This window comes from Corvus kubaryi, unplaced genomic scaffold (genome assembly GCF_017639235.1).
Source record: "Corvus kubaryi isolate FWS band 111438036 unplaced genomic scaffold, C.kubaryi_AGA036_p1.0 64988, whole genome shotgun sequence".
In the NCBI taxonomy this organism is placed as follows: Eukaryota; Metazoa; Chordata; class Aves; order Passeriformes; family Corvidae; genus Corvus; species Corvus kubaryi.
In genome coordinates, this window is record NW_024581669.1 from 97,207 (window position 1) to 120,752 (window position 23,546).

The 23,546-nt window shown below is 38.3% G+C and overlaps 1 protein-coding gene across 3 annotated transcripts in view; it reads left to right on the top strand.

Annotated features, from left to right (window-relative positions):
* Nucleotides 1-23,546, top strand: part of LOC121672817 (putative Polycomb group protein ASXL3) — an 87,087-nt gene that overhangs the window by 25,727 nt on the left and 37,814 nt on the right. For all 3 annotated transcript variants that reach the window (XM_042045718.1, XM_042045716.1, XM_042045717.1), the window contains 2 exons: nt 840-922; nt 1,264-1,266. In XM_042045718.1, the coding sequence (XP_041901652.1) occupies nt 867-922; nt 1,264-1,266 (59 nt within the window). In that variant the 5' untranslated portion in view covers nt 840-866. The remainder of the gene's footprint in view (nt 1-839; nt 923-1,263; nt 1,267-23,546) is intronic.

Below are 23,546 nucleotides of genomic sequence, written 5' to 3' on the forward strand. Positions count from 1 at the left end.
CCTTTTACTTCTGATTGAAGGGTTTCATTTTCCAGGGCTATCAGTCTGGCATTTTACATGAGCAAAAGAGTGGCTGTTTGTTTAACAGCATAAAACTGATGGGGACTAAAAGGAAGTAGAAAATCAGAAAAATCCTTACAAGATGGTTCTATCTGTAAAGAGGACTGAGTTACTTTGGGCTCAATTGGAAAAGGCAAAGGAGTGGAAAACTGAGCTGAACTGGAAAAATGTACTGCACTCTGTCATGTAGCATCTTGTGTGCTGTGACTGTTCTGACTGCTTCATTTTTCATTGTTTTTAGAATAAAAAAGCATTTTAAAATTGAAATCCCACTGTGTCAATTCTTACAGTAGCTCCTGGTCTACAAATGGAAGGTTTTAGCCAATTTTTTTCTGAGGTCGTGACAAAGCTAAGTGTAGAATAGTCAAATGACCTCAAAGAATTCTCAAGTAATAAAAATCAGAGAAAGTGCTAGTGGGTTTTTTTTGGGTTTTTTTCCTCTTTGGCTCTGTGTTTTATGTTTTTCCCCTCATGCCTGAAAGAAAATCTGTTGCTGTGTCATAAAACCAGTTGCGTATTCCAACTGTTTTATTTGTAACCTGGTAAGAGTTTTCCCAGGCAGATGTGGCAGACGATGTGCAGAAGCAGCAAGTATATCTTTTTCTTGCTACAGTTTCCTGGCTTGTACCTGGCCTTCCAACAGACAGAGGACTCCAGTCTCAACACTATTGTTCCCTGCCTTTCACAAATGACTGCATAAAAACTGCATGATCACATAACCTTTCAGATTCACAGGACAGCTGTGTCTTGTCACTTACACATTTATTATTTCTTTTTAGGCATTGGAAAAGTACCCCAACTCACCAATGACTGCAAAACAAATACTGGAAGTCATTCAGAAAGAAGGGTTAAAAGAAACAAGGTCAGTGTTTATATATTCTGTATTTTTGCTATTTCTATGAAAACGATCTATGAATGGTATATAATCTTTACAAAACTTAAAAGTGCTGACTGAATTGATCTCCAGTATCAGAGTGGGAAATACAGCAGATGGGTTTTGATTGTTAGGTCAAGACTATTAAAAGGGTTAGTGACTGGCTTAACTTCGTATCTTCCCAAAGGAGTCTGTGGGCCTGCTCCAGTCCAGTAGCCTTTGTTTAGAAAGACAGTGTGATCTGCTCAAACAGCCCAGTGCTATGTCTCATTTTTGCTTAAGGACTGAAGCTCGACAGCTGGGTTGCCTCTGCCACTGTGTACATAGAGAAAGTGCAGGATGACGCTTGGTGCACTTCTCCCTTGGGTTTATGGTCTGGCACTTAAACCACTGTTAGGACATGTTGGTGTTGCCTGTGGTAACAGAGACTGTGCTGATGAAGAACTGGGATGGAAGGAGAGCAGGGTTTGGACACTAGTTTGTCTGCAGAGCATGGATATGGTAACTGATACAGCAACTCAGCTGCAGGCTTGCTTAATAACAGCGTACTTTGGGTGTAGATTCAAGCGATGATAGTTAGGCTTTTAGAGGATAGATAGGTTATCCAGAGACTGTGGAAATCAATCATCTGTTTTCCATTGCTGCCTGGTTCAGATGTACGTGCAGCTTTTTGTTCTCAAAGGTGACTGTCTACTTGCTAGGTGCTCTAGTGACCTGCAAGTGGCAACTTGGGCAGGAAGTGAAAAGAAGGAAAAATTGGTTGGCTGGTGGGGGTCTCCTACAAGATGGACTTGCCTCTTCTCCAAATATTATAGTAAAATTTTTCTACTTTGATAAATTGTTTTAATACTTGTTGCTGTCTCAGAGCACAGGGAGACGTGCTTTTATTTTAATTATATTTTTCTAGTGTGGAACCTAATGTTCAGAACAAGAGAACTTCAAAGTCCGTGTAAAGGTGAACCAGAAGTAACCACGGGACGTATTTTTACTGAATTCTGTGTTCCTAGGAAACAGATCAGAATACAATCTGCATGATTGTTTGCACAGCATAACCATGCACTTCTTTGTTGGTAGCCTCATAACATGCTCATAATAGCTGTATTTTGATAAAATTGCAAAAGAGATGATATGCAAAGTGAAATTGAATTTGCTACCTTTTACAGATTTAAAGTGCTTTAGTTCCTGTCAAGAAATTGCTTTGAGTATATTTGGCAATGATTTCAAGGAAGCAAGGGGATGAAAACTTTTGAAAATTAATGTCCAAACATGCATGATTTGCATGCAACAGCAACAAAATGCAAAAAACCACAGTTTTGAAAATCTGTTCTATTAAGATACTGTTTCTCACAGCAGTGAATGGATTGCTTTCTTTTTATGTCTTGTGATATGAGACAATTGCATGGGAGGGGCTCAAATGCCTGATAATAGCATTTCTTTGTAATTCTAAAATGTTCTTGTTTTTGTGATCAGTGCATGAATAAAATTTTGAGTGGAAAACCTATGGGAGGGAGCAAAGGCAATGTGTTATATTTTAAATATAGAAAAAGTCAAAGCCCTTTTTAATTGCTGCAGAATGAATAGTAAGAGAAAGATTCCTTTAAAGAGGTTCCAAACTAGATGATCTTTCATTTTGTCGATTACTAAGAAACTGAGAATTGCAGAGAAATAGGAAAGAAATTCAGATTCGTTCTGATTTTTATTCATGGTACATGCAGGTACATGTGACAGTGTAGTAGATTGCAGGATGCTATATGCGGTCATGAGTTCTGAAAAACTGAGAAGGAAAAAATTCAATGTTCCTTATACTTGAAATATTTTCTTCCTAAACTCCTGAGCCTAAAAATTGTAAATTCGGCAATTGTAAAATGAAAAAATGTTCATTCTGTATTGATTTTTAAGTATTTGAATTTTCATTTAACTTCTGATTTAATGTAAAAGTTGTGTTTCTGCTGCATTTTAATATTGATTAGGGAAAAACTTTCAGAGTTGTCTGAGTGCCTAACACATAGTAGGAGCCAATAAGGTGTTTGACTTCATACACAGATTTGTTGATGGGGCCTCAGCGTGTAAGGAATGTTTGGTTTTCACAGTACTTGAATTTAGAGTCTGCTGTTCGCTTCAGCCAGCTCTGCAATTTCTTTCAGTACCTTTCTGCCAGTTGGTTCCTTTGCCATTACTAAAGATGGTCTTTCCTGGTCTCTCTGCTGCAGCCAGCTAAGACGAGCAAGGGATGTAAATTTATGATGTGCAGTCACCTGGCCATAAGCAGTGGAATGGCACTAGCATAGTTTATTCTGTATTGATTTGTGTATTCTTCCAAGTCTGAACTTGTGCCAGGAATATGGTACTACTCTAGTACACTTTACTTATTCCTTTATACTGATTATCATTGTCAGTAGAAACTTGGCAATTCTACGTTAAGTTCTTAAAAAACTCTCCTCTCTACTCTTCCACTTAGAGATGAATGAGGTTAATTGGCTTAGTCGTTTTTCATATATGTTGCAGCATTAATTAATCTAAAACTTTTTGCTGTGATAGTAAATCTGAAAGAATAATATATGATTTTCAGCTCTCATTGTCATTATGTGTGATCTTTAAAAAAGCACTGTCAGACTATTCAGCCTCTTTTTCTTTTTTTGCCATAAATACGTCAAGTTGCACATTTATTTTTGTATTACTCATGTAATTAAATACAAAAGGATTAAATTCCAAATTTGCAAAGCAGATATATGTTAGAAGAAAACCAACAACTCTACTGATATGTCCTGTGAGAGGGTATACACGCACCTAGTGTTTTATATCTTGGGGAAGGAAAAACTCATTTTTGTTTCTTAAATATATTTCCTGTTATGCTGGTTCATTGTAAAATGGTCAGCAGGCAGTTCTTCTGCTACCTAGAAGGAGTAAAAACTTTTAGGGATGTAGAAAATGTATGGCTTTCTTCTGTGGGTGGTGGGGAGGAGGGAGAAGTGTTTGCTTAACATTCGTGCCTGTGGTGATAGTGAACAGTGTCAGGCCAACAGACCTGGACACTGAAATCTCTTTACAAGGAAAATAGACAGCAGCTCACTTCAGTGCACAGTGCTCTGGATTTTCTGTCCTGAAAACGTTTCCCTGTCCTGCTGTAAATTTCTAGGCTCTCCACCTGCTGTCTATACACCCTAGCATGAGATTTTGCTGATTTTGCTAGTGTGACACAGACTACTAGTCAGAGTATGATCCATTCTTGCCTCAGTGCTCCTTTTCTGCTGTGCTGCTGCCTCACTAGTTGTTCTCCATCTTGCATTTCTTTTATTACTTATTCTTGTTAAGCTCTAAAATTTCTCTCACTGAATTGTATTTAGGTTTTCTGCAGACTGTTTCTCAAATTCAGTAGGATTGCTTTAACAATGTACTCTTGTCATCCAGCATGCATGCAGCTTTTCCAAGGTTTAGTGTCATCTGCTGATTAGAACTTGCTTTCTTTTGTAGCATTATATTTCTTTTTGCTTATGGAAGTCCATGGGAAACAGTGACCAAAAACTTGGTTTTGGGCTATACGATTATGACTATTAGGTTGGGCTATATGGTACTTACTGCTGCTTCTCTAGCTACAGGGTCTGCTGCTATGTCACAGAGAATATTTTGATAGATGTGAAGTAACTTGTTCTTGACAGGCCTATATATTACTCAACTTCTTATCTGCTAAATACTTCCAAATAATTTTTATTCCTTATTTTGGGGGAAAATAAATTCAGTTGCTGCATCTCCACTTCTTTGGACCTGTCTTTTTTCATTTTTTTTTTTAAAAGCTAATCTCTGAGCATTTTCCATTCTTTTGGAGTCACTGCTATCCTCTACAAATTCTCAAAAATTACTACTGATAATTCTGAGACTGATCCAGTCAGCTTTAATTACCTATGGCAAATTTCAGCACATTTAACTGATGTGAGAATACCTAATTTATTTAATTATCATCTAATCAATTTTCCCATGTTTGTTCCTGGTGTTGGTTTTAGCAGCTGTCTAATCATAGACATGTTTCTGATTAGGCATTAGCACTCCTGTGCTTTGAGTGTAAGTACTCAGTGCCAACCCCTTCTTGGAGAAGAGTAAGTCAGTTTCCTTTCTGCTGGTGTGCTTACACAAATTTCTTTGTGCATGTTGTGTGGGCGAGTTTGCTGAAGTTTAATTTCCTGAAGCCCTTTTTCTTCTTTTTGTGTTCTCCCTTGCTTTCCTAAAAATGAGGAATCATCCCTTCATGAATGCTCAGTGTTTTAGCTGCTTCTTCCCTATGGGTTCAAGTCAACCCAGTACAGTCCCAGAAACCTGCCAGATACTTTTCTGTCCCTATCTTTCTTTTCCCTTGGTTTTGTCCTTTTTTGTCATTCCCTGGAAACTGCCTGTAGAACCACCAGAAGTAACCTATCTGTTCCATTCTGTTTGGAGCACTGCACCTTTGTGAAGAATAGGATCAGTTGAAGACCGCTTAAGATTATCAGGGAGATAACAATAAGACAGAAGCTGGTATGAATTAGTTGTTTGGATAAAGGAAGAGAAGGTTGAGTACAGGCATAGTAAATCTTCAGCTACACAAAAGATAGGAAAAGAAGGAGGGAGTAAGTTATCCTGAATGTCTGTTACGGATGGAACAAGAAATAAGGCCTTTAAATTGTAGAAAGAGAAGATTCCAATTAGAAAGTACAAAGGTTTTTTTTTTTCGTAACAGGAATAATTAATTCCTTTCATGAGCTATGGAAGAGATGTTAGAGATTGGTAGGTCTCACCAAAACCCACTGTAGCAATGTGTCTGTCAGGAGTTACGTAGATTAGGTTGATCCTGCCTTGAACTAGGGGAATGAACTAGTATATCCCTTGATCCAGGTTTTTCTATGATTTTTTTAGAACAATATTCAGTACTTGGGCCATACACATTGTTTGAGTCCTAGGGGAGAATATCCAGCCAAACTCTGATAAATGTTTGATGCTAATAACCCTAGATTATGTCTTGGCTTTCTGTAGTTCCCTTTCTCCTTTGCTTGGTTAGGCTGGAAAATTGACTTGTCTGGATAAGATTAAAGCCAAAGATTCTCACTACAAGTTAAAAGCCAATAAACTTTCAAAATGGGACTAGCTGCTTAATTTCTTGGAGTACAACTTTAGCCCACAGCTATGCTAACTATTTGCGTTCCTCCTCCATGAGACTCAGGAGCGTGAACTCTGGAATGGGATAATTTCATAGTGTTTTGCTGTTCAGCTGGAGTAATTGCCTTCTGTATGGTCAACTAGCTTGCATTATTCTGTTCGTGTGATTCATAGAAGAGTTTTTAAAAAGCTGCTTTGTCTCACTCTGTTTTCCATTTTCCAGTAGGAGTCTTAAACTTCTTTCTCTTGATGTTTCTTTGTTGATCTTAATTTCAACTATGGGAATCAGAGCACCAGTCATATCTCCTCCTCTTCATCTGTTTTTTCCTCTGCATATTTTGCCTTTTGCTTTGCAAGACTAAGCTATTGATTTGTTGTTGTGACAGTAGTCTTTCAGAAGACTAAGAAGAGATGCTTGCCACTGGCGCTGGCAGTAGTGCTGTTTCTTCTGCACTCCACGGTGTTGATAATATTTATCATGAATGATATCATAACATATTAAGTCTTTTGAGCCTAGGAAAGCAGCAAAGTATGACCCAAATAAATCTCAAAGACACTCTTACTAGATTTACAGTCTTTGTGCAAAAACATGAAACTAGTGGGTTAGCTAGAATTAAACCCATTTTGAACTGTGGAGTGGAGTCATCAGTGGAATAAAACACAGGATCCATGCAGGGTCTGTCTTTAGCTTTGAAGTTAGAGGGGACTCCTGAAAATATTACCATCATTTGTGAATCCTTTGATCTTTTTGACAGTGTCTCTTTAAGCCTTTGCATACTTCATCCTTAGAGCTATTGACTTAAAAAAAAATCCCTTCTGAATGCTGCTGTTTCTGTAAATAGGCTAAATGAGCTGGCAACTGTCTTCTGTTGTTTATTGTTTTCAGGTTCCTTTTGTTATTGTGTGCATATAGACAGAGAATTTTTTACTTTCTTTCTCTGTAAAGTCATTCCAAGATGTCATTGCGATTCATAATTATTAAGTCACAGTTTTTATCTTTCACTTAGAAAAGAAAAAAAAACCAAACAAATGCCCTGCGATTACTAAAACCGCTTAAAAATTTAATTGAAAGAACCACAGTTCTTGTCTTAAGGCTATGGTTGCCAACGGAAGAGCACAGAGAGTTAGGAGGCTTCTGTGGTTGCATATGTCTGATAGAATTTATTTGGGAGCCTCTTCAGCTGAAGGGAGTGCATCGTTTTGTCTGAAGGTAGTTATTGCCTGCAATGGACTGAAACCAAGCCGTGATGGAAAGAGAGGGAGAAAGCTATTCAGATTCTTTTGCCTGGCATTATTAGGTTGATTTTCATGCTTCTACAGATGTGGCTTTTGGCTGTAGAGCAGTGAAAGAAGCAAACTTTCAGTACAACCTGTCTTTCTGCATAAATTCACTTCAGACATGCCTTTGAAATGCTGTTCTTCCCAGTGTACCAACAGACCACCTAATTTGGTAGGCAGTTCTGATAGCAGCAATTTGCCAGCTGAAAATCTCAGGCTTGCTCCTTCTTGCCTAGACATTCCCAGCATTGTTATGTGTGGTGCAGTTTAACCTGGTAAAAACCAGTGGGTTTCCTATAATGTATTCCAGGATTGGAACTGTAACTTGCATAATCACACCCCTGTCACCTCTGTAATAATTATTTCAGTTTTTGTTTGTGATGTAGCCCTAGAACAGCTAAGGTATTAACTCAAGCCTAAAGTCCGGGTTGTGAATTCTTGATTGCATATTGCTGCATAGTGATTACCCTACTGTTAAAAGCTTGCTTTTATCTGGACAGAAGTAATCCCACCTTTGTATTGATTTGGAAAACTGGTTTTGAGTGAGATGTAAAACAGATGTAAAATAATAAAACCTCAAATGAATAATAAAACCTCAGTGAATTGCAAAGACGAAGAATTTTTTAGTCATGGTGAGTTTTCCATTGTGTATACCTATATAAGATATATTTCAATATAAGGCATTTAGCTACCTGGTATGTTTTTTGGTTTTTTTTGGTTTTTTTTTTTTTTTTTTTTGCCTGAGCTACCATTATCTTAATTTTTTCTCCATATTTTAGTATTTTAGAAATTACCTGGAGAGTTGTATTTGTTTTAATGCTGTTCTTCTTTCCTTCACAGGACAGTGGAGTCTCTTTCTAGGGTCTTTAATAAACAGTCAAGTAAAATCAGTCTCCACATCAGTGGTTCTTATAAAGCTACCTTTATAATTAAGGTGTGAATTTGAGTTTCAGATGATAAATGGCATAGCTTAAATTGTAAGTACCTTTTGAGTATGACACAGAATACTTTGGAGGATATTGTTCTTACTGATAAGAGTATTAATTGAGCATATGTAAAAAGAGAGTGGAGACAGAAGCAAAGTAATATTTATCAAAGCTAAACATAGAGCTAGGTCCTTGGCTCCTCCACTCCCAATATCCCGTCCATTAAATTGGTGTTGCCTGTGCAGTATCTGCTAGTTCCCACCTATATGCAGTCCTGTGTCCCAGAAGTTTTCTGCAAGATAAATCTTCCTGCCTTCTCATACAAGGTCACCCACCCCATGGTCTCCAGTTACCCTGATCTGCTGTCATCCTTCTTCCCTTCTTTTGAGGACTCAAACTCGATTCCACATGCCTGAAATTTTCTCAAGTGTTACCTTGTAAACATCCCAGTATTTATTTGATATTCTGACTTGGGACTAGTCAAGCGCTCTTCCTTAGTTTGGTTCCAGGAGGAGTTATGAGAAAATAAAATAATTCCATTATTTTGCCATGTCTGGGACCTTCAACTGATGGTTTAGAAAAGTTCATATGGTTTCCTCTTTTGTACTTAGCCCTTGATTTGTCATCATGTTGAAGTTTGTTCCTGCATTCTTGGGTCAACTGAGATTTTATAACAGTCGATTCTCTTTTCTTTAAGATTAGTGTGTTGCTGTTACTTTTCCATATGCATTTTTGCCCATTTAGTGTGAGGACTTCAGTTTTCCATTTGGTACAATATTTCTCTGTATTTGGGTGCTAAAACATACATGTAACCGCCTTTCCACCTTTCATGTAAATGACAGGATATAGTCCTGCTTGATTTTTTTTTTTTTTTAATTTTTTTAATTTTTTTCTTTTTTTTAAGATCTGCCATAGACCTTTTTTGCTTTCCATCTATTAGCAGTTCTGCAAAATACATCTGCAAAGATTGGGAAAACAGGAATCCAGTCTGTGTGACATGCTTGTCTCCTCGGTGCTGTTAAACTCTTTTTATTTTACTTGTGCTGTTTAGGTTTCTGCTCCTTCCACTCAAGCTTAATCTGTCTATATAAAGCTTTTTTTATTTGGTTGATGCTTTGCTGGTAAGGGAGAGTGCCTGTACGATTGTTAGATATTCAAGTTGTAATAGTTCAGAGGATATGTGAAAAATTTAAAAGTTTATCTTTTTTACCTGTGCTAGGAAAAATTATGATAGTTAGATTTTGTGATGTGATAAATGTTTCAAGTTCTAAAGATCTATATTGCAAGATTTTTTTATGTTTAAGTGCATCCAAGTCCTTCCTCCTTATCACAGCCTGATATTCTGAAATTAAGACCTCCATTAATGTAATGTTAAAGATGCTCCTTTTTTAATAGAGGTGGAAATCCAGCAACTTAAATGTAACAAATAATTGATAGTAGTGCAGATCTTAAAATATTTACTAGCTTTGTGCACTCATGACGCCACTTCCTGTTAAAGGTTGTTTTATTTTGAAGTAGGAGGAGGACATCAGCTGTGACTAGATAATGTAAATTTGTCAACAATTCCAGTGTTGCTTTTCATATTGTGGTGATTCCTTTATCAGTTTATTCTGATGTTTAATGGAAGAATCTAAGTTGTGTTGGCTTTTTCCTATGTTGTGTCTCTCAGTGTAGACTACTATGGAAAGAGACTGAAAAGCAACAATGTAGTTCAGGCTGATGAAAAGAGAAACCTTCTGCATTATAAATTGGTGTTACCAAAAGAGTGTATTGTGTCATGTCTGTCTTCCCACATCTCTCCTAGACAGTGTAACTACAATGTATGCTACAGATCTTTTTTCTTTAATGTTTCTGTATTTTGAAGAGTAATTCTACATTAAAAATAGTGTCTCTTTTTCAGAAAGAGAAATTAAATAAAGATATGCAAGAGACCTAAATACATTCAAAATAATCACATACTCTCTGAAGTTACATCAGGAAAGTTTCACCATATCTTCAATCCATCCTCCAAGCAGTGAAAGTTTTAGGGTTGGTTTATTTGTTTTGGAGTGGGGGTTTTGTTTGGTTTGGTAGTTATTTTGTTTTGTGTGTGTGTAGTATGTTTCCTATAATGTAGTGCACTAAGCCTCATTTAAAAAAAAAAAAAATTACTGAAGAGATGCAGTTTTCCAGTATACAGACTGTTTTCTTGTCCTTTTATCTGAGGTCTGGCTGCAGTTCTATAAACATGACTATGTGAGAGGTAGGTAGATTAAATGCATTCTCTGATTTTACTGCCTTTATCAGATTGTTTTGCCAGCATCGCTTTTAGAGAAGCAAGGACATAGAAGAATATAGTTGTCCATGGTTGTCCAGACACAAAATTTTCAAAAGTATTTTATGGAAACTGAAAGTTGACAGAATGTGTTTTTCTTTCCATCATTGTCCTGAAATGAAGATCTACCATGTATTTACACTAAAGTAGAGAGGTAATAAACCAGTGGTTTTGAAATAGAAGTCAGAAGGAAGAGAGCTTAATGTCAGTGCAACTGATATAACTGATAGATACAACTGATGCTAGTTAGGGGCAAAATGTGAGATTCTTGCTGAGTAGCCAGTAACCTTGCTCAGCTCTCTTGTGCTTGGAAAAGGCAAGAATAATCTACGGTATTTACTTCACGTAGTAGTTGGACAAATGTGATTCAACACATAAGCCTGTCAGGAGCAGCCATATATATAAAAATTTCAAACACAGAAGGATACAGACACTTTAGCTAGAAGGAGTCACCTTTTGAATGTACACTCTGGTAAAATATGCTTAGGAAAAGGGTTTAATCTGCTGAAGGCTTAAAACCTGCAGTGAAAATTGAAGTCTGGCTGAGAACTTGAAGACATGCCTGCGTTTAATGGATTTGTGAGCTTTTGTTGCACCATACAAGTAACCTAAGAAGCTGCTTTTCCTTGCAGGTGTAAAATGAGTTACTCTAGGTTTCAACTTGCTGGTTGCTGATTGAGATTTATTTGTTGGGGTTGAATTTTTTTGGCAATTGTTTTTGTTCTGTGTATTTCTCTTTTGCATTGAAATGTTAGTATTTAAGCCTATTATTTATTACTGCTTTGAATTTCATTTATCCCACAGCTGACTTTTGTCTTTATTTATAAGCATTCTGTCCTAAGGGACATGCACAACATCCCACAAAACAGTATAATCTTCTTCATGCTATTTCTAGTATTCCATAGCAACTGAGGAGAAAAAAAGAGACTAAACTGAACACTACAACACAGGCAATTCATTACAGATTTTCCGCTTAGTATTCAGTAAATTGTCAAGTCCTTATTTTCATCATTAGCATATTTTTCACAGAGCAGAAGCATAGCCATTTCTGGCAGACTGAATTAAATCTGTTTTACTTGAATGTGAAAGCAGAAAACATTGTCAGGCTTTCTATGAAAGCACCATTTTCTAGTAGTAATTTATTTCTCTGGAACAGTTTGCTGTGGATGTCTTTATGTTTCTATAAAGATATGGGTGTGTATGTTTCAGTCTACCTGTAATTAAACCATTCCTTAGCCTGTAGGGGAAAAAACACAGAAAAATCTATAAGGTGGTTTGGTTTTTTTTTTTTGGCTATTCATATTGCATGAGCTGAGAAATTTACTAGTTTTCTTTTAGAGAGATTGATGGCTATGCACTGGCACATTTAATTTAAATTTTTGTAGTACATTTTTATAGAATCAAACCCCCAAAAAAGCCTCAGAATTTCAGTGTCTGAGGACAATGAAAAGTATCAGGCATAACTATTCAGAAAATTTCTTACATACATTAATTTCTTTTCTTTGTAAGGCTAGCTGATAGCAGTTCCATTTTATTTGAGTCTCATAGGTAGTCTTAAGTACTACGAAATTAAATTATGTGCATCCTTGTCATTTCAAAACAGAATTTAAAAAGTGCCTGAACATATTTTGCTTGCTTATGTACTGTCATGTGAAGTAAAAATGTGTTTTATTCAAGATCTGATTTTTCTTTCAGCAGTTTAGAAAGTTCTTGTCTTCTATTTGTAATCCCAATAAAGTCTGCATTTGTCTGCGAGTCTGTTTTATGATGGATGTATGCTAGAACCAGTAATTGTGTGGCTGACAAATATTTACAATATTAAAAGAGAACTGGGGACCAAAATGTATACCTCAAAGGAAAGTATAAATAAAAGAACTTAAAAACTGCATGTATGATACTTGTTTATGGGCTTGAGTGTGCAAATAACACCTCCAGAGACAAATTCACCACTGTACATGTACACATGCCCTTGTATGCATATAAATTGTAAATCACAAAATTATGATCAAATACATCCTTTGCTCAGTTATTCCAAGAGCTGAGTATGGGAGCTCAAACGATCCTCAAGAACTGTTTTGCTGTTTGCCCTCAATAGCTAAAAGAGGACAAATTGATTTCTCCCTCATTTCCTTTGGTTTTCATTGTATTTGTAATATGAGGAAAGGAAAATGGGTTCTAGCAGCTCTTTTCAGTAAGTGCTATCTCCCAGCAAGAAAAAAAACAAGTGCACATAGCTGAGTCACCCTATTTAGGATCTTGCAGCATCCACAGCTACTGCAATGTTTCAATAAGCTTGCTTAAGATACCTTTATTTGCTCTCAGAATCCATGAAGATACACCATTTAGAGATTCACTGGTGTGCCTTTATATTTAATTAGCTAATAAAACAAGTGTGGGATCCAGACAACTATTCTCTCTTGCAAATGGCCCTTAATACTTTCTAGTCCATCCTTTTTTTTTTTTTGTGTTACCAAGACACCTGGAGTTTTTCTTTCTGGGATTGCTCAATATTTTACATTACCATTATCAAACATGAAATCCTTGTGTAAAAAATAACATGTGTCCTCTACAACCATCACAAAGGAAAAAAAACCTATGACCCATAAGTGACAGCAAGGAACTTTTTGAGAAGATACCTTAAAGAATATATGACAAGCAAGAAGTTGTTGTTTGGCTTTTATTTGTTACTTTGTTTTGTTAAAGACTGCTTGCATTCTATCAGGGAATCTTTCCTTAGCCAGTGAAAATTCAACAGTTTCAAAGTATATTTGTACTCCTGTCTGTCCCCTTTGTCCAAAGCCAACATTATTAAACCCAGTCCAACCATTGACCTTTCTCTGTTTGTAGTGGCAGCCTAATGATATAAATGTAAACTATTGCATCAAAATATTATTCAGTCAAATAATACACTGAACTATATAAAGTAGTGTTGGTACAAGATTATTTGTGCCCAAGATACAATCCAGGAATTATGACATGATTGGTACTGTTGGTACTGTGAATTAATTTCATATTCTACTTCTCATTCATTTTTTATTGAGAACAGAAAGCAATTTGGGGTTAAGACTGATTTTTTTTGTGATCCACATTATTTTTAGTTTCTTTGTCATGTGTGGCTCAGGTCCTTCATTCAAAGGCACTTTAATAAGGACTTCAGCAGGCTTCCTTTCAGGTGGAATGATGTGGCTATCAAAAATGACCAGTCTGAAACTTTTATTTTTGTTACCAATGCTGTATTTTCACAAAATATTTGATGGTTTCTTTTGTATAATTTGAAAACATTGTATGTGACATTTTGAAATTAGATTGACTTCTAATTATAAGTTAAGTAGAAACTTAAGTGTCCCAGTTCCAGACTTAAGGAGCTGTCTTAAGTCAAAGAAGAAAAAGGAGATCTGCTAATAGACTAATTTGCAACAGCTGGAGTAAGCTAAACACAAAAATAAAAGTATCTGCTTGGTCCTTTGAGGGAAGGAAAAGAAGTTTTACTGTGCTGTTTTGCCAAGTTAAACTCCCTTACGTACAGCAAGTATAACTTAAACATTTCACATCAATGCAAATATTTTAATTTGACACAATACAATAAATCATACGTTGCTGTATTTTTAAAGGTACAGGGTAAACTCTGATTGCCCATTCTGTATTTATTTTCAGGCTTTTCATATGGGCAAGGGCTCTTAACAACAATACTTTATGCACATAATTGGCACGTATTAGTCAGCAAAGTTGTAGTAGTTACATTTATTTTAATATTTAGGGTGAAAGTATGGTCTTGCTTGTACAACTGTTTTTCTAGGAATAAGTATTACTAGAAAACAATAATTTGCTTCAGATCTAATTTTATTCGTGATTACTCCCAGCTTCCTTATTCTTTGTATCAGTTTGATTTTTCTGCCTGTTTTGGTGATTGAGTAAAACATTCTCAAGTTCTGAATGACTCTTTAAGTACAAGAATAATGAGAAAAATCTTCTGTAAGGAAAGGAATGATTCTTTTTATTCATTCATTCTCTCTCATTATATGAGAGACTGTAGAATTTATTTTTTTTCAATTGACTGTGAATTGAAGATGTAGAAATAGATTGGTTTTTTATGTCCTAGCATTCTCTTTTTGGATTGGTTGCAATGTTTAGGATGTTAAAAATAAGCATGTGGCTTCTTCATAATTGTACCAGAATTTGACATTTAGTTTCAAAATTCTGAATTCCTTCAGTTAGAAGTTATGTCCTAATTGAAAACTGGAGAGGAGGAACAAAGAAACTGTGCAGATTTTCCTGAACTTTGGTGAATGAGAAGGAATAAGATATGGTGCACTTTCTTTGATTTTGAACAGAAATGGACAAAACTAAAATTAAATTTACGGATTTCAGTTGTTCTTGCTTCATAAAAAGGTTTAGTATCATTTTATACTGCTTTAAAAGAAATATGATCCTTTTATCAGAATAGGAAGTTGTAGGATGAAGGTGGGGAGGGCAGGAGAGAAAGAGAGAAGACACTGGGAGAAGAATAAGGAAGAGAGAAGAGATAGGAAGCAAAGACAGAAGATGGAAAAGTAGAAGGATAAAGGAGAGAGGAAAGGGAAATAAAACAGACAATGAGGATGTGTTCATGACAATGCTCTGGCAGTGTGCGGCTGCAGGGCCAGACACAGCCTTGTGGCTGAGATAGTGGTGCCTCTGGAGTAACATATTGAAGAAAATGCAAAACCAGCACTCAGGCAGAAGAGGAGAGTGAAAAAGAGAGTGTGGAACAGTGGTGTGAACACCAAGGCCAGAGTAGAAGGAGGAGGGAAGGAGGCACTCTGGGCACCACAGCAGAGGATCCCTTGCAGGCTGTGGAGGGCCGCAGCAGGGCAGATATCTGCACTGCAGCCAGTGGAGGACACCACGCTGGGACATTTGGATATTTCCTGAAGGAGATGTTGCCCACAGAGAGCGCAGGCTGGAGCAGACAAAAACTGTGAGGAGGAAGCAGTGGCGGAGAGGGGCAGTTGTGGACTGACTGTAACCCCCATGCTTCGGCACCACTCAGTGTGGGAAATGTGGAGGAACTGGGAATGAAGGAGGAAAATTGACCCTGGAAGGGGAAAGCTGTTGTTTTAATTTTTTTTTTGGTCTTTATTTCTCTCTACCCGAATCTTTTTTAATTGGCAATAAGTATATTTTCATCAAGTCGACTCTGTTTTGTCTCTTGCTGTAACTTGTAAGCAATCTTAACAAGTTTTTCATCCCCTCTTTTCCCTGTTTCCTGTTGGGGAGGGGGAGGGAAAGGCTGGGTGGGCATTTGGCTGCTGGCCAAGGCAAACCCAGCACAAGAGGAAAGAAAGGAAAAGCAAGGGAGAAAAAGAGGGGAACAAATAAGGTAAAGAGAAGAGAAAGGAAAAGAATAAAGATAGAAGGAAAAAAGTAAAGGAGAAGGAAGAGAGAAGTAAAAAAGAAGAAAAATAAAACTGGGAAAAGAGAAAATAAGAAAGAAAAGATGAAAGAATAAAAAGAATAGAGGAAAGGAAGAAAGAAAGGGCTAGGAAAAAAATACAGGAGAAGAGAAAACAATGAAAAGTAAGAAAAAAGAAAACAGGGAACGTAGAAGAAGAAGAGGAGAACAGAGGAGGGAGAGAAGATGAAAAGAAGAGAGAAATTAAAGGGGAAAGAAAAAGACGTGCAGTGGGAGAGAGAAAAGGAGAGTAAAAGAGAGGAAGAGAAATAAAGAGAAGATTGAGAAGAGAAAGATAAGGGAAAGAACTGGAGAAAAGGAGACAGTAAAGAAAATAAGAGAAAAAAATAATGAAAAGGAAGCAAGTCGAAGCAAGTTCACTGTGGTTGAGGAATCTGTAGCTGAATGCTGTTAGCAGCAAAGTAAAAAATTTTAACTGACAGAAAGAAGCTTGTATGTGGTAACCAAGACCCTGGAAATTACTTTCCGTCAAGTAAAAGTGGTAAAATACCTATTTTAAAATAACTCAGCTTTGGTTTCAGCATTGCAATTCAATGAATATATACATTATTTCCAGGTAAAAATTTCCAAAGAAATTGTAATAAGCATTAAGAACTTTCTTACTGATTTGGACTGATTACTTAACTGGGTGGGTGGGTGGGTGGGTGCGTGGTGTGGCTGAAATGGCATAGCAAACTCTGGCAGGCCAGCATGTTGGCATGCATCAGTTTTTAAGAAGGGGCAAAGTTACTGAGCCAGTTTAGATGGGATAACTGAGTAGGTTTTTGATAGTAAAAAAGAAAAAAAAATCAGTTTAAATTCAGCATAGCTATTTACTTTCATGCTGTTGTTTCTATCAGGAAGAAATATTGTTTAATAAAGTAATGTCATATTACAGCCTGGTAGCTCAAGATTCACTAACAGATTAAAGATTTCGAGATTTCTGATATGAAAAAATAAATCCATAATTCTCATAAAATATAAAGAATAGTTTTAAATTATGTAGTACTTAGTGAAGTTCTCTATATAGTACTTTGCTTGGCAGTACTCTTTTATTATTTCCTTAAATGGTTAAATCTTGCCATAATTTAAGCCTTTTCACTGACATACATCACATGCCTTTTAGAATTTAATTCAGATAGGTCTTAACAGCATGTTGTGTTCTGCCTTTTGTGTTTTGTTTTCATTACTGGGGGAAGGTAGAAGGAGATGTACGTTCATAGGCGCATCTTCCAGCTTTATAAATTTAGTTGCAATTGGTTTTAATGGCAGCGGCTGGGAAATTGCGTCGAAATCATGTGAGGGAGCCAGGAACATGACAAAAGGCTCCAGTGGTGGAACGTGTGGGTGTGTGGGGCTCCATCCAGCTTGGTAATTCTTCTTTCCCTCAGCAGGGTGGTACCCGCGCCTCTCCCCTCCTCTGCGTCCTCTGGCGCCAGATGCAGCAACCCAAGGGGTTACGGCTGAGGCGAGCCAGCTGCATCTGGCACGTAGGTTTGGGAGCGGCTGGAGGGAGCGTGGTGCGTTAGCTGACAAAAGGTGAAATACAGGCCTTGCTCTGAGGAGTCTGAAATGGGAACCAGTCGTGTCAGTCTGAGGCCATCCTTCTCCAGTTACTGTAAACCAATATTGTAGCTGAAAGAATAATCCTGCTCCCTCCAAGCTGCTTTTTCTATTCTGGTCTGCCCACCTCCCTGTATGCTGGCACAAGGGTTCACATGGCTGTTTGGGGAAATAACCAAGTTTTAAAGAAAGAAAAAAGGGGTGTGGGGGGAGAACGTGTCATGAAGACAGGAACACGTGGTCTGCCTTAGAGGGAAGCCGCTCAAGCTGCCTTTTTGAGTGGTAGAGCTGGTAGAAAGTGACCTGAGTCCTGTATTTGTCCTGGTGCAAACCTCGCTGGTGAAAGCAGCAACTGCTCCATAGCCTTACAAAAAGGTACAGAAATGCACTTTTGCTGGCATTACTGCAGGGTGGTGTCTTGTAACCATTACAGCTGTGGTAACAGGAGTCCCTGCTGTGGATGATAAGAAAGGCTGGAAATTCTTACCAATCAGGGGAGGAGTATTGGGTGGAAGCTGTGACCTGCATCAGGGTTATGGTCCTGGTATAGCATGATAAAGTAGGAATCCTTCTCAGTCTTCTGAACTAGGCCTGCCTCACAGTGGTTTTCTGGAAACACTTTGTTCTTCTTTTTTTCCCCTTTTTCTTTGTGCAACAGAGTTAATGAAGCCACTGTCAGATGCTGCATGGGCTTCCTCTGTGGGTGGTGCAGCAGCTCAGACGTCCTGTTGTTCTTTTGCAGTATATTTTGTCACTTTGTTGCAGATCTCCAGCAGAGGCAGCTAAGCAGAGAATGAGCAGTTGCAGCAGTTTCCAGGCTTCTTGAGGAAGCTTCAGGGAAAATCTTCTGGGAGCTTCTGTTTCTGGGAACTTTGGTTGTATGCTGCAGCATGTCAGGGCTATTGGAGGCATTTGACTCAGTTCTGACAGACAGCTTTTGTTGGCTACTTACTGGTTGTGGACTACCTATGTAGTAGTCATAAGATCACTGTGGATAGAGACTCCTAAGATTGGGAAGATGGAAATTTATGACTTCTGGCAATAGAAGAAAGCTTCTCTTCCTACAGAGGATAGGTGTAATGCACTGGAGGGAGGTGAGTAGGATTGTCAGAGGAGACAGTCAGAGCCAGCTGAGGCTCAGCCACATTGTGTACATGAAGAGGAAAATGAGGGTGACAGTTATTTGAGATGATCATCATGACAGAGACATCACCCGTCTTCCAACCTGGTGTACTTGCTATAGCTGGAGGTTTACTTCTTGTTGGGTACTTGAATCACAGATGTTGCAGACGAGCGTTGTTCAGCCCTCAGACTTCACCCCTTGGTGTTCACCCATGATACTGCTGGGGTGAGCCCAAGTATGTTAAAAGTGACTGCTCTGACTGGTGGCAAGGGTGAAGATCACAAATACCTAAGTGGTGTTTTTCTCAATCCTGCCAGTGAGGTGGAAATGCTCAGGTGGCAGAGGACACATCCATCAAGTCCAAGTCTGGCTGCATGGCTGGTGTCACAGACAAAGCCATAGCACCCCGTTTGAGGAATAAGAACTACTGAATAGGGACAGGATTCATGAGATGGAGTGTGGCAAAGGTATCTTTGCTGACACAATCTGAGTCATCTCTTCTATAGGGCTTTGAAGCAGCTTCTTGATGTGCAGGTTGCTGGAATTTGAAGAGAAGTAAAGGCATGGGGATCATCGTGGAGGTGTCTGATGATAAACTTAATTGGAGAAACCTTGTGTTTTCTTTATGCAGTCTCTGCACACTTTCAGAACGCCTTAGGGTTATAAACATGGGGAAGTAATGCACACAATAGGGTGCTACTCTGGATAGATAGAGGGATGCAGGCTGACAAAGAGGGGCAGCGCTTGCAAAGGAGGGGTGGGAGTGCACAGTGCCTTGCCCTGGAATGAGCACTGAGCCTCAGGCAGAACAACACAAATAATGCTGTGGTGAGCATCTGCTGCAGACCATCTGGCCAAGAAGTAGATGAGGCCTTAAAGTAACTGCTGGGTACCTTGCAATTATTGCAGACCATAGTAGTTGTGTGGGATGCAGGCAAGCCAGGCCATTCCTGAAAGTAAATTTCTTGATGCAGGTGATGTGCTGTCCTGGACTCCTTACATGTTAACAAGGAAGGACTGATGGTATGTATGAAGGTCGATGACTGCTTTGGCCATGGTTGATCATCAAACTATGGACAAAAGGGTCCAGGAAAGCTGTTTCATCTTCCTTGGTGAATGAGAATGGCTCATTATAATGCACAAAAAGTTCAGCAAATGTGGCGGAAAGCCAATATGAGTGAGAAGAGGCAAATCATGCCTGGCCAGCCTCTTTACCTTCTATGTGGTTCTGTGCATGAGAGGACAGCAATGGATATGTTCTACTTTGACTCTAGCAAGACGTTTGGCATCATTTCCCGTAGTGTCTTCACAGCAAATTGATGACATAGGAACTCAAAGAGTTGACAGTAAGGTAGATGGGAATTTGGTTTGACTGCAGGCCCCAAAGTGTTTTGATCAAAGGTGCTAACTCCAGTTGGTGACTGGTTACTAGGTGGTCTTGCTCAGACATTGATACTGAGGCTGTTACTGGTAGCGTTGCTGTTAAACACATAGAATCTGGGACAGAGTGCACATTCAGCAGGTTTAGAGGAAGCAATTGGTACACTGAAGACTGGGCTGTTGTTCAGAGGGATCTAGACAGCAGAGAACTGTGCTAACAGGATCCTTGTGAAATTCAGTACAGGCAAGAGCAAACTTCTTCATCTGGAACACAGTAATCCATCTGGTGGTATAGGCTGCGGGCTAACAGGGCAGGAATCAGCTTTGCAGAAAATTACCTGGGAGTCTGGTGGTTAACAAGGCAGCTATTAGTCCATCAATGTGCCCTTGCAGCAAAGATGGGCAAGCTCATGTCGGGTTGTGTTAGCAGGAGTGTGGTCAGCAGGCAAAGTGAACTGATCCATCCCCTCTGTTCAGCACTTGTGAGACCTCGTTTGGAGAACCATGTCCAGTTTTGGGCCCACTATTCCAGGAAAGAGGTTGATACATCAAAGTGAGTCCATTGAAGGTTCTCCAAGATGGCTGGAGGCTGGAGCATATGGTATATGAGGAAAGGCTGAGAGCTGGGCTTGTTCACACAACAGAAGGGAAGGCTCAGGGGGATCCCGTGGCACTCCACTGCTAACTAATGGGAGTGTGTAGGGAAGACAGAGCCAGGCTTTTCTTGGAGGTTGCATAGTGACAGCATGAGAAGCAAAGAATGAGAGGCATCAGACACTGACTGGGACATGAAAAACTCTGATTTAATACTAAGAAAAATGCCTTCCCAGTTCGAGCAGTTAAGCACAGGAGGAAGGTTGTCCAGGGAGGCTGTGAGGTCTCCGTTCTTGGAGATTGCACAAATCTTGAGTGGACAAGGCTGAGATTGAAGTGGCCCTGCTTTGAGCAGAAGGTTGGACTAGGTAACTTCTGGAAGTTCCTACCAGAGTAAATTTTATGAGTGCATGAAACTTGGTGGAGCTGAATGTTCTTAAAAATAGCTGTAACTTTTTTTTTTTTTTTTTTGGGGGGGGGGGGGGGGGTGCCCTGGCGTGTATTTTTTATTTTGCATTTGACTAACCCGTTGTATATCAATAACACATTAACACACACACACAAAGATATTCTTAAAATACTACAGGGAAAGTTGTGGAGGCTGGCCAATTAAAAAGCCAAATTAAACAAGAGAACTTGGGATAACTTCATACAGGTCCCTTGTGTAGGGTGATTAAGTTTTAGAGGCCAAAAGGCATTCAGTGATTATTGACTATGTCTTGTTCAGCATAGTCACTTTACTTTCCACCTTAACTATTTTTTTTTTCCTTGAGGAGTAAGCTTCACCCACCATGAAGCCAAGAATATTTGGAAGGGTGGGGTGGTTTTTTTCATTTTATACATTGCACATTTTGTGGCAATGTTTTTCTTGGGTTTAGTACATTTTTGAATGTAGCACAGTCATTACTTCATTTTTCTAAACATATGTATTTAAAGCCCACAAGGGTCTGTGAAATCTGATACTAAAATAAGACATCGTATATATAAAACCCATGGTTTCGTTAAGAAAGCCATTTTTTAACCTCTACTCCAGAATTCCTTTAATGTGGCAGGAATTCATTTTTTTCCTTTATTTATGGTTTTGTCCTTCATCGTGATTATTGATATTGGAGTAGAAAATGAAAAATGTACTACTGCTTTTTAATGAAATCAGTTAAAACTATTAAAAGGAAATATTTTATTAAAAGAGAAAGGTACAAAAAAGTACATTTTTGAATAGGAAGTAGCCGTCAGACAGAACTGTGTTATTTAACCAGTATAAGAATTTGTTACACAAAAAAAAATCAAATGGTTTCTTTTAAGTGGTGTTGAATGAGGAGGGTGTTTTCAGTCCAGGGGACACCTTAGCTGTCATGACTCTCTCTGACGCATGCTGATTTCTTGTTCTTTTGGCATGATTTTCTTTCTGAAACATTTTTCTTTCAGGATGATTCCAAAAGGTACTCTTTATTATTTGCCTGTGTCTTTCAACAACGTGTTCAAAGTGCCCTTTTTTGTTAGCATTGCTTTTTTTCTTGTATTATTTGTACTACATCTAATGAAATGGTAAGGATTCAAAGTGCAGAGATGCATTTACATATATCCTTTCCTTGAGATTTTTCTTCACAAAGAAGAAAAACCTGTGGTTTTCCCAGGTGTTAGGGAGCACAGAGAAGTGTAAACATTTCTCCATAAAACTTGTATTCTCATTTCCTCTCTGGTTGAGGAATGCTTGTTGCCATATGTGAATATCATTTAAAGAGGTGTCGTGGCGTTTCAAACATACTTTACAGAACATTCAGAGTATTCAAGGAGACCTACTCAGAGGCATGACTGGCAAAAGATAATCAGCAAAAATAACAGCATGGGGTATTTGAATTTCAGGAAAATTGTTAATACCTTTCAGTCTGTAGTATATAATGTGGCATTGGTACGATGGGTTTGTGTGCTTTTTATTTTCTCTTCTCAAATTTACCTGATATACTGACAGCATCTTGTTTTCAGATACATTATGAATATTTTCGGGGAAAAATTTGTAACAGTAGCTCTGTAAAATTCTGTTCAGGAACACTTAAATTTTACACAGGTTCTGGAACTTTTATAAATAAAGGCTTTCTTGTGACAGAAAACGGTTAAAAAAAAAAGGAAAAAACCTGGCTGACTTAAAGAGTACTGAGATTTTCAGTGAACTTTTGTTCACAGGGCTTTTCATTTTATTGTTTTAGAAGAGTTGTAATAAAGCTCCACTTTCAGCATGGATGAACTCCATTTGCTGTTTTCTTCTGAAGCATTACTGTGGCTATTGTCACCAGGTTTGACACCATCAGAAGTTTTCTCAGGCTGCCAGCACCGTGAGATAAAATAGACTTTGCTCTAGATAGTAAAAAGATTCATTACCCGTGTTGTACAGTATCAGAACTTCATCTACCTTGGCCTCAGATCACAGAGCACTCAAAAGGTAAGGGTGGAAATGCCAAACTTGATTGAAATGTCTGTGAAAGGCCATTGCACAGAGCAGAGGGCAGGATCAGATGTGTTTTCAGTAATCTTTACCCCTGAGGAAAAAAAGAGACATCAGGTATACAATAGTGCTGCAATACAGCTAAAAGGTGAAAAAAATGCCTAAGTCTGTGGCATCATTTGCAAAAGTAAGGCAAACTCTTAGCTACTGAGAGGAAATTAGAATAAATATTTATGTGTAGCCATGCATGAGAGCTTTGCTTTCCAAGAAACATCTTTGATTGTGTGGCAGTTAGTCACTGGCTGTGGGTGAATGCAGCCAGTCTGGCCAACTCTTAAAAAAACCCCCGCATTTTCTTACCAGCATACTCTCTCTTTCTGTCCTGTTTGCCTTCAGCTAGCAGTTTCATTCACTTGTCCACCTTAGTTCTGACATGGTG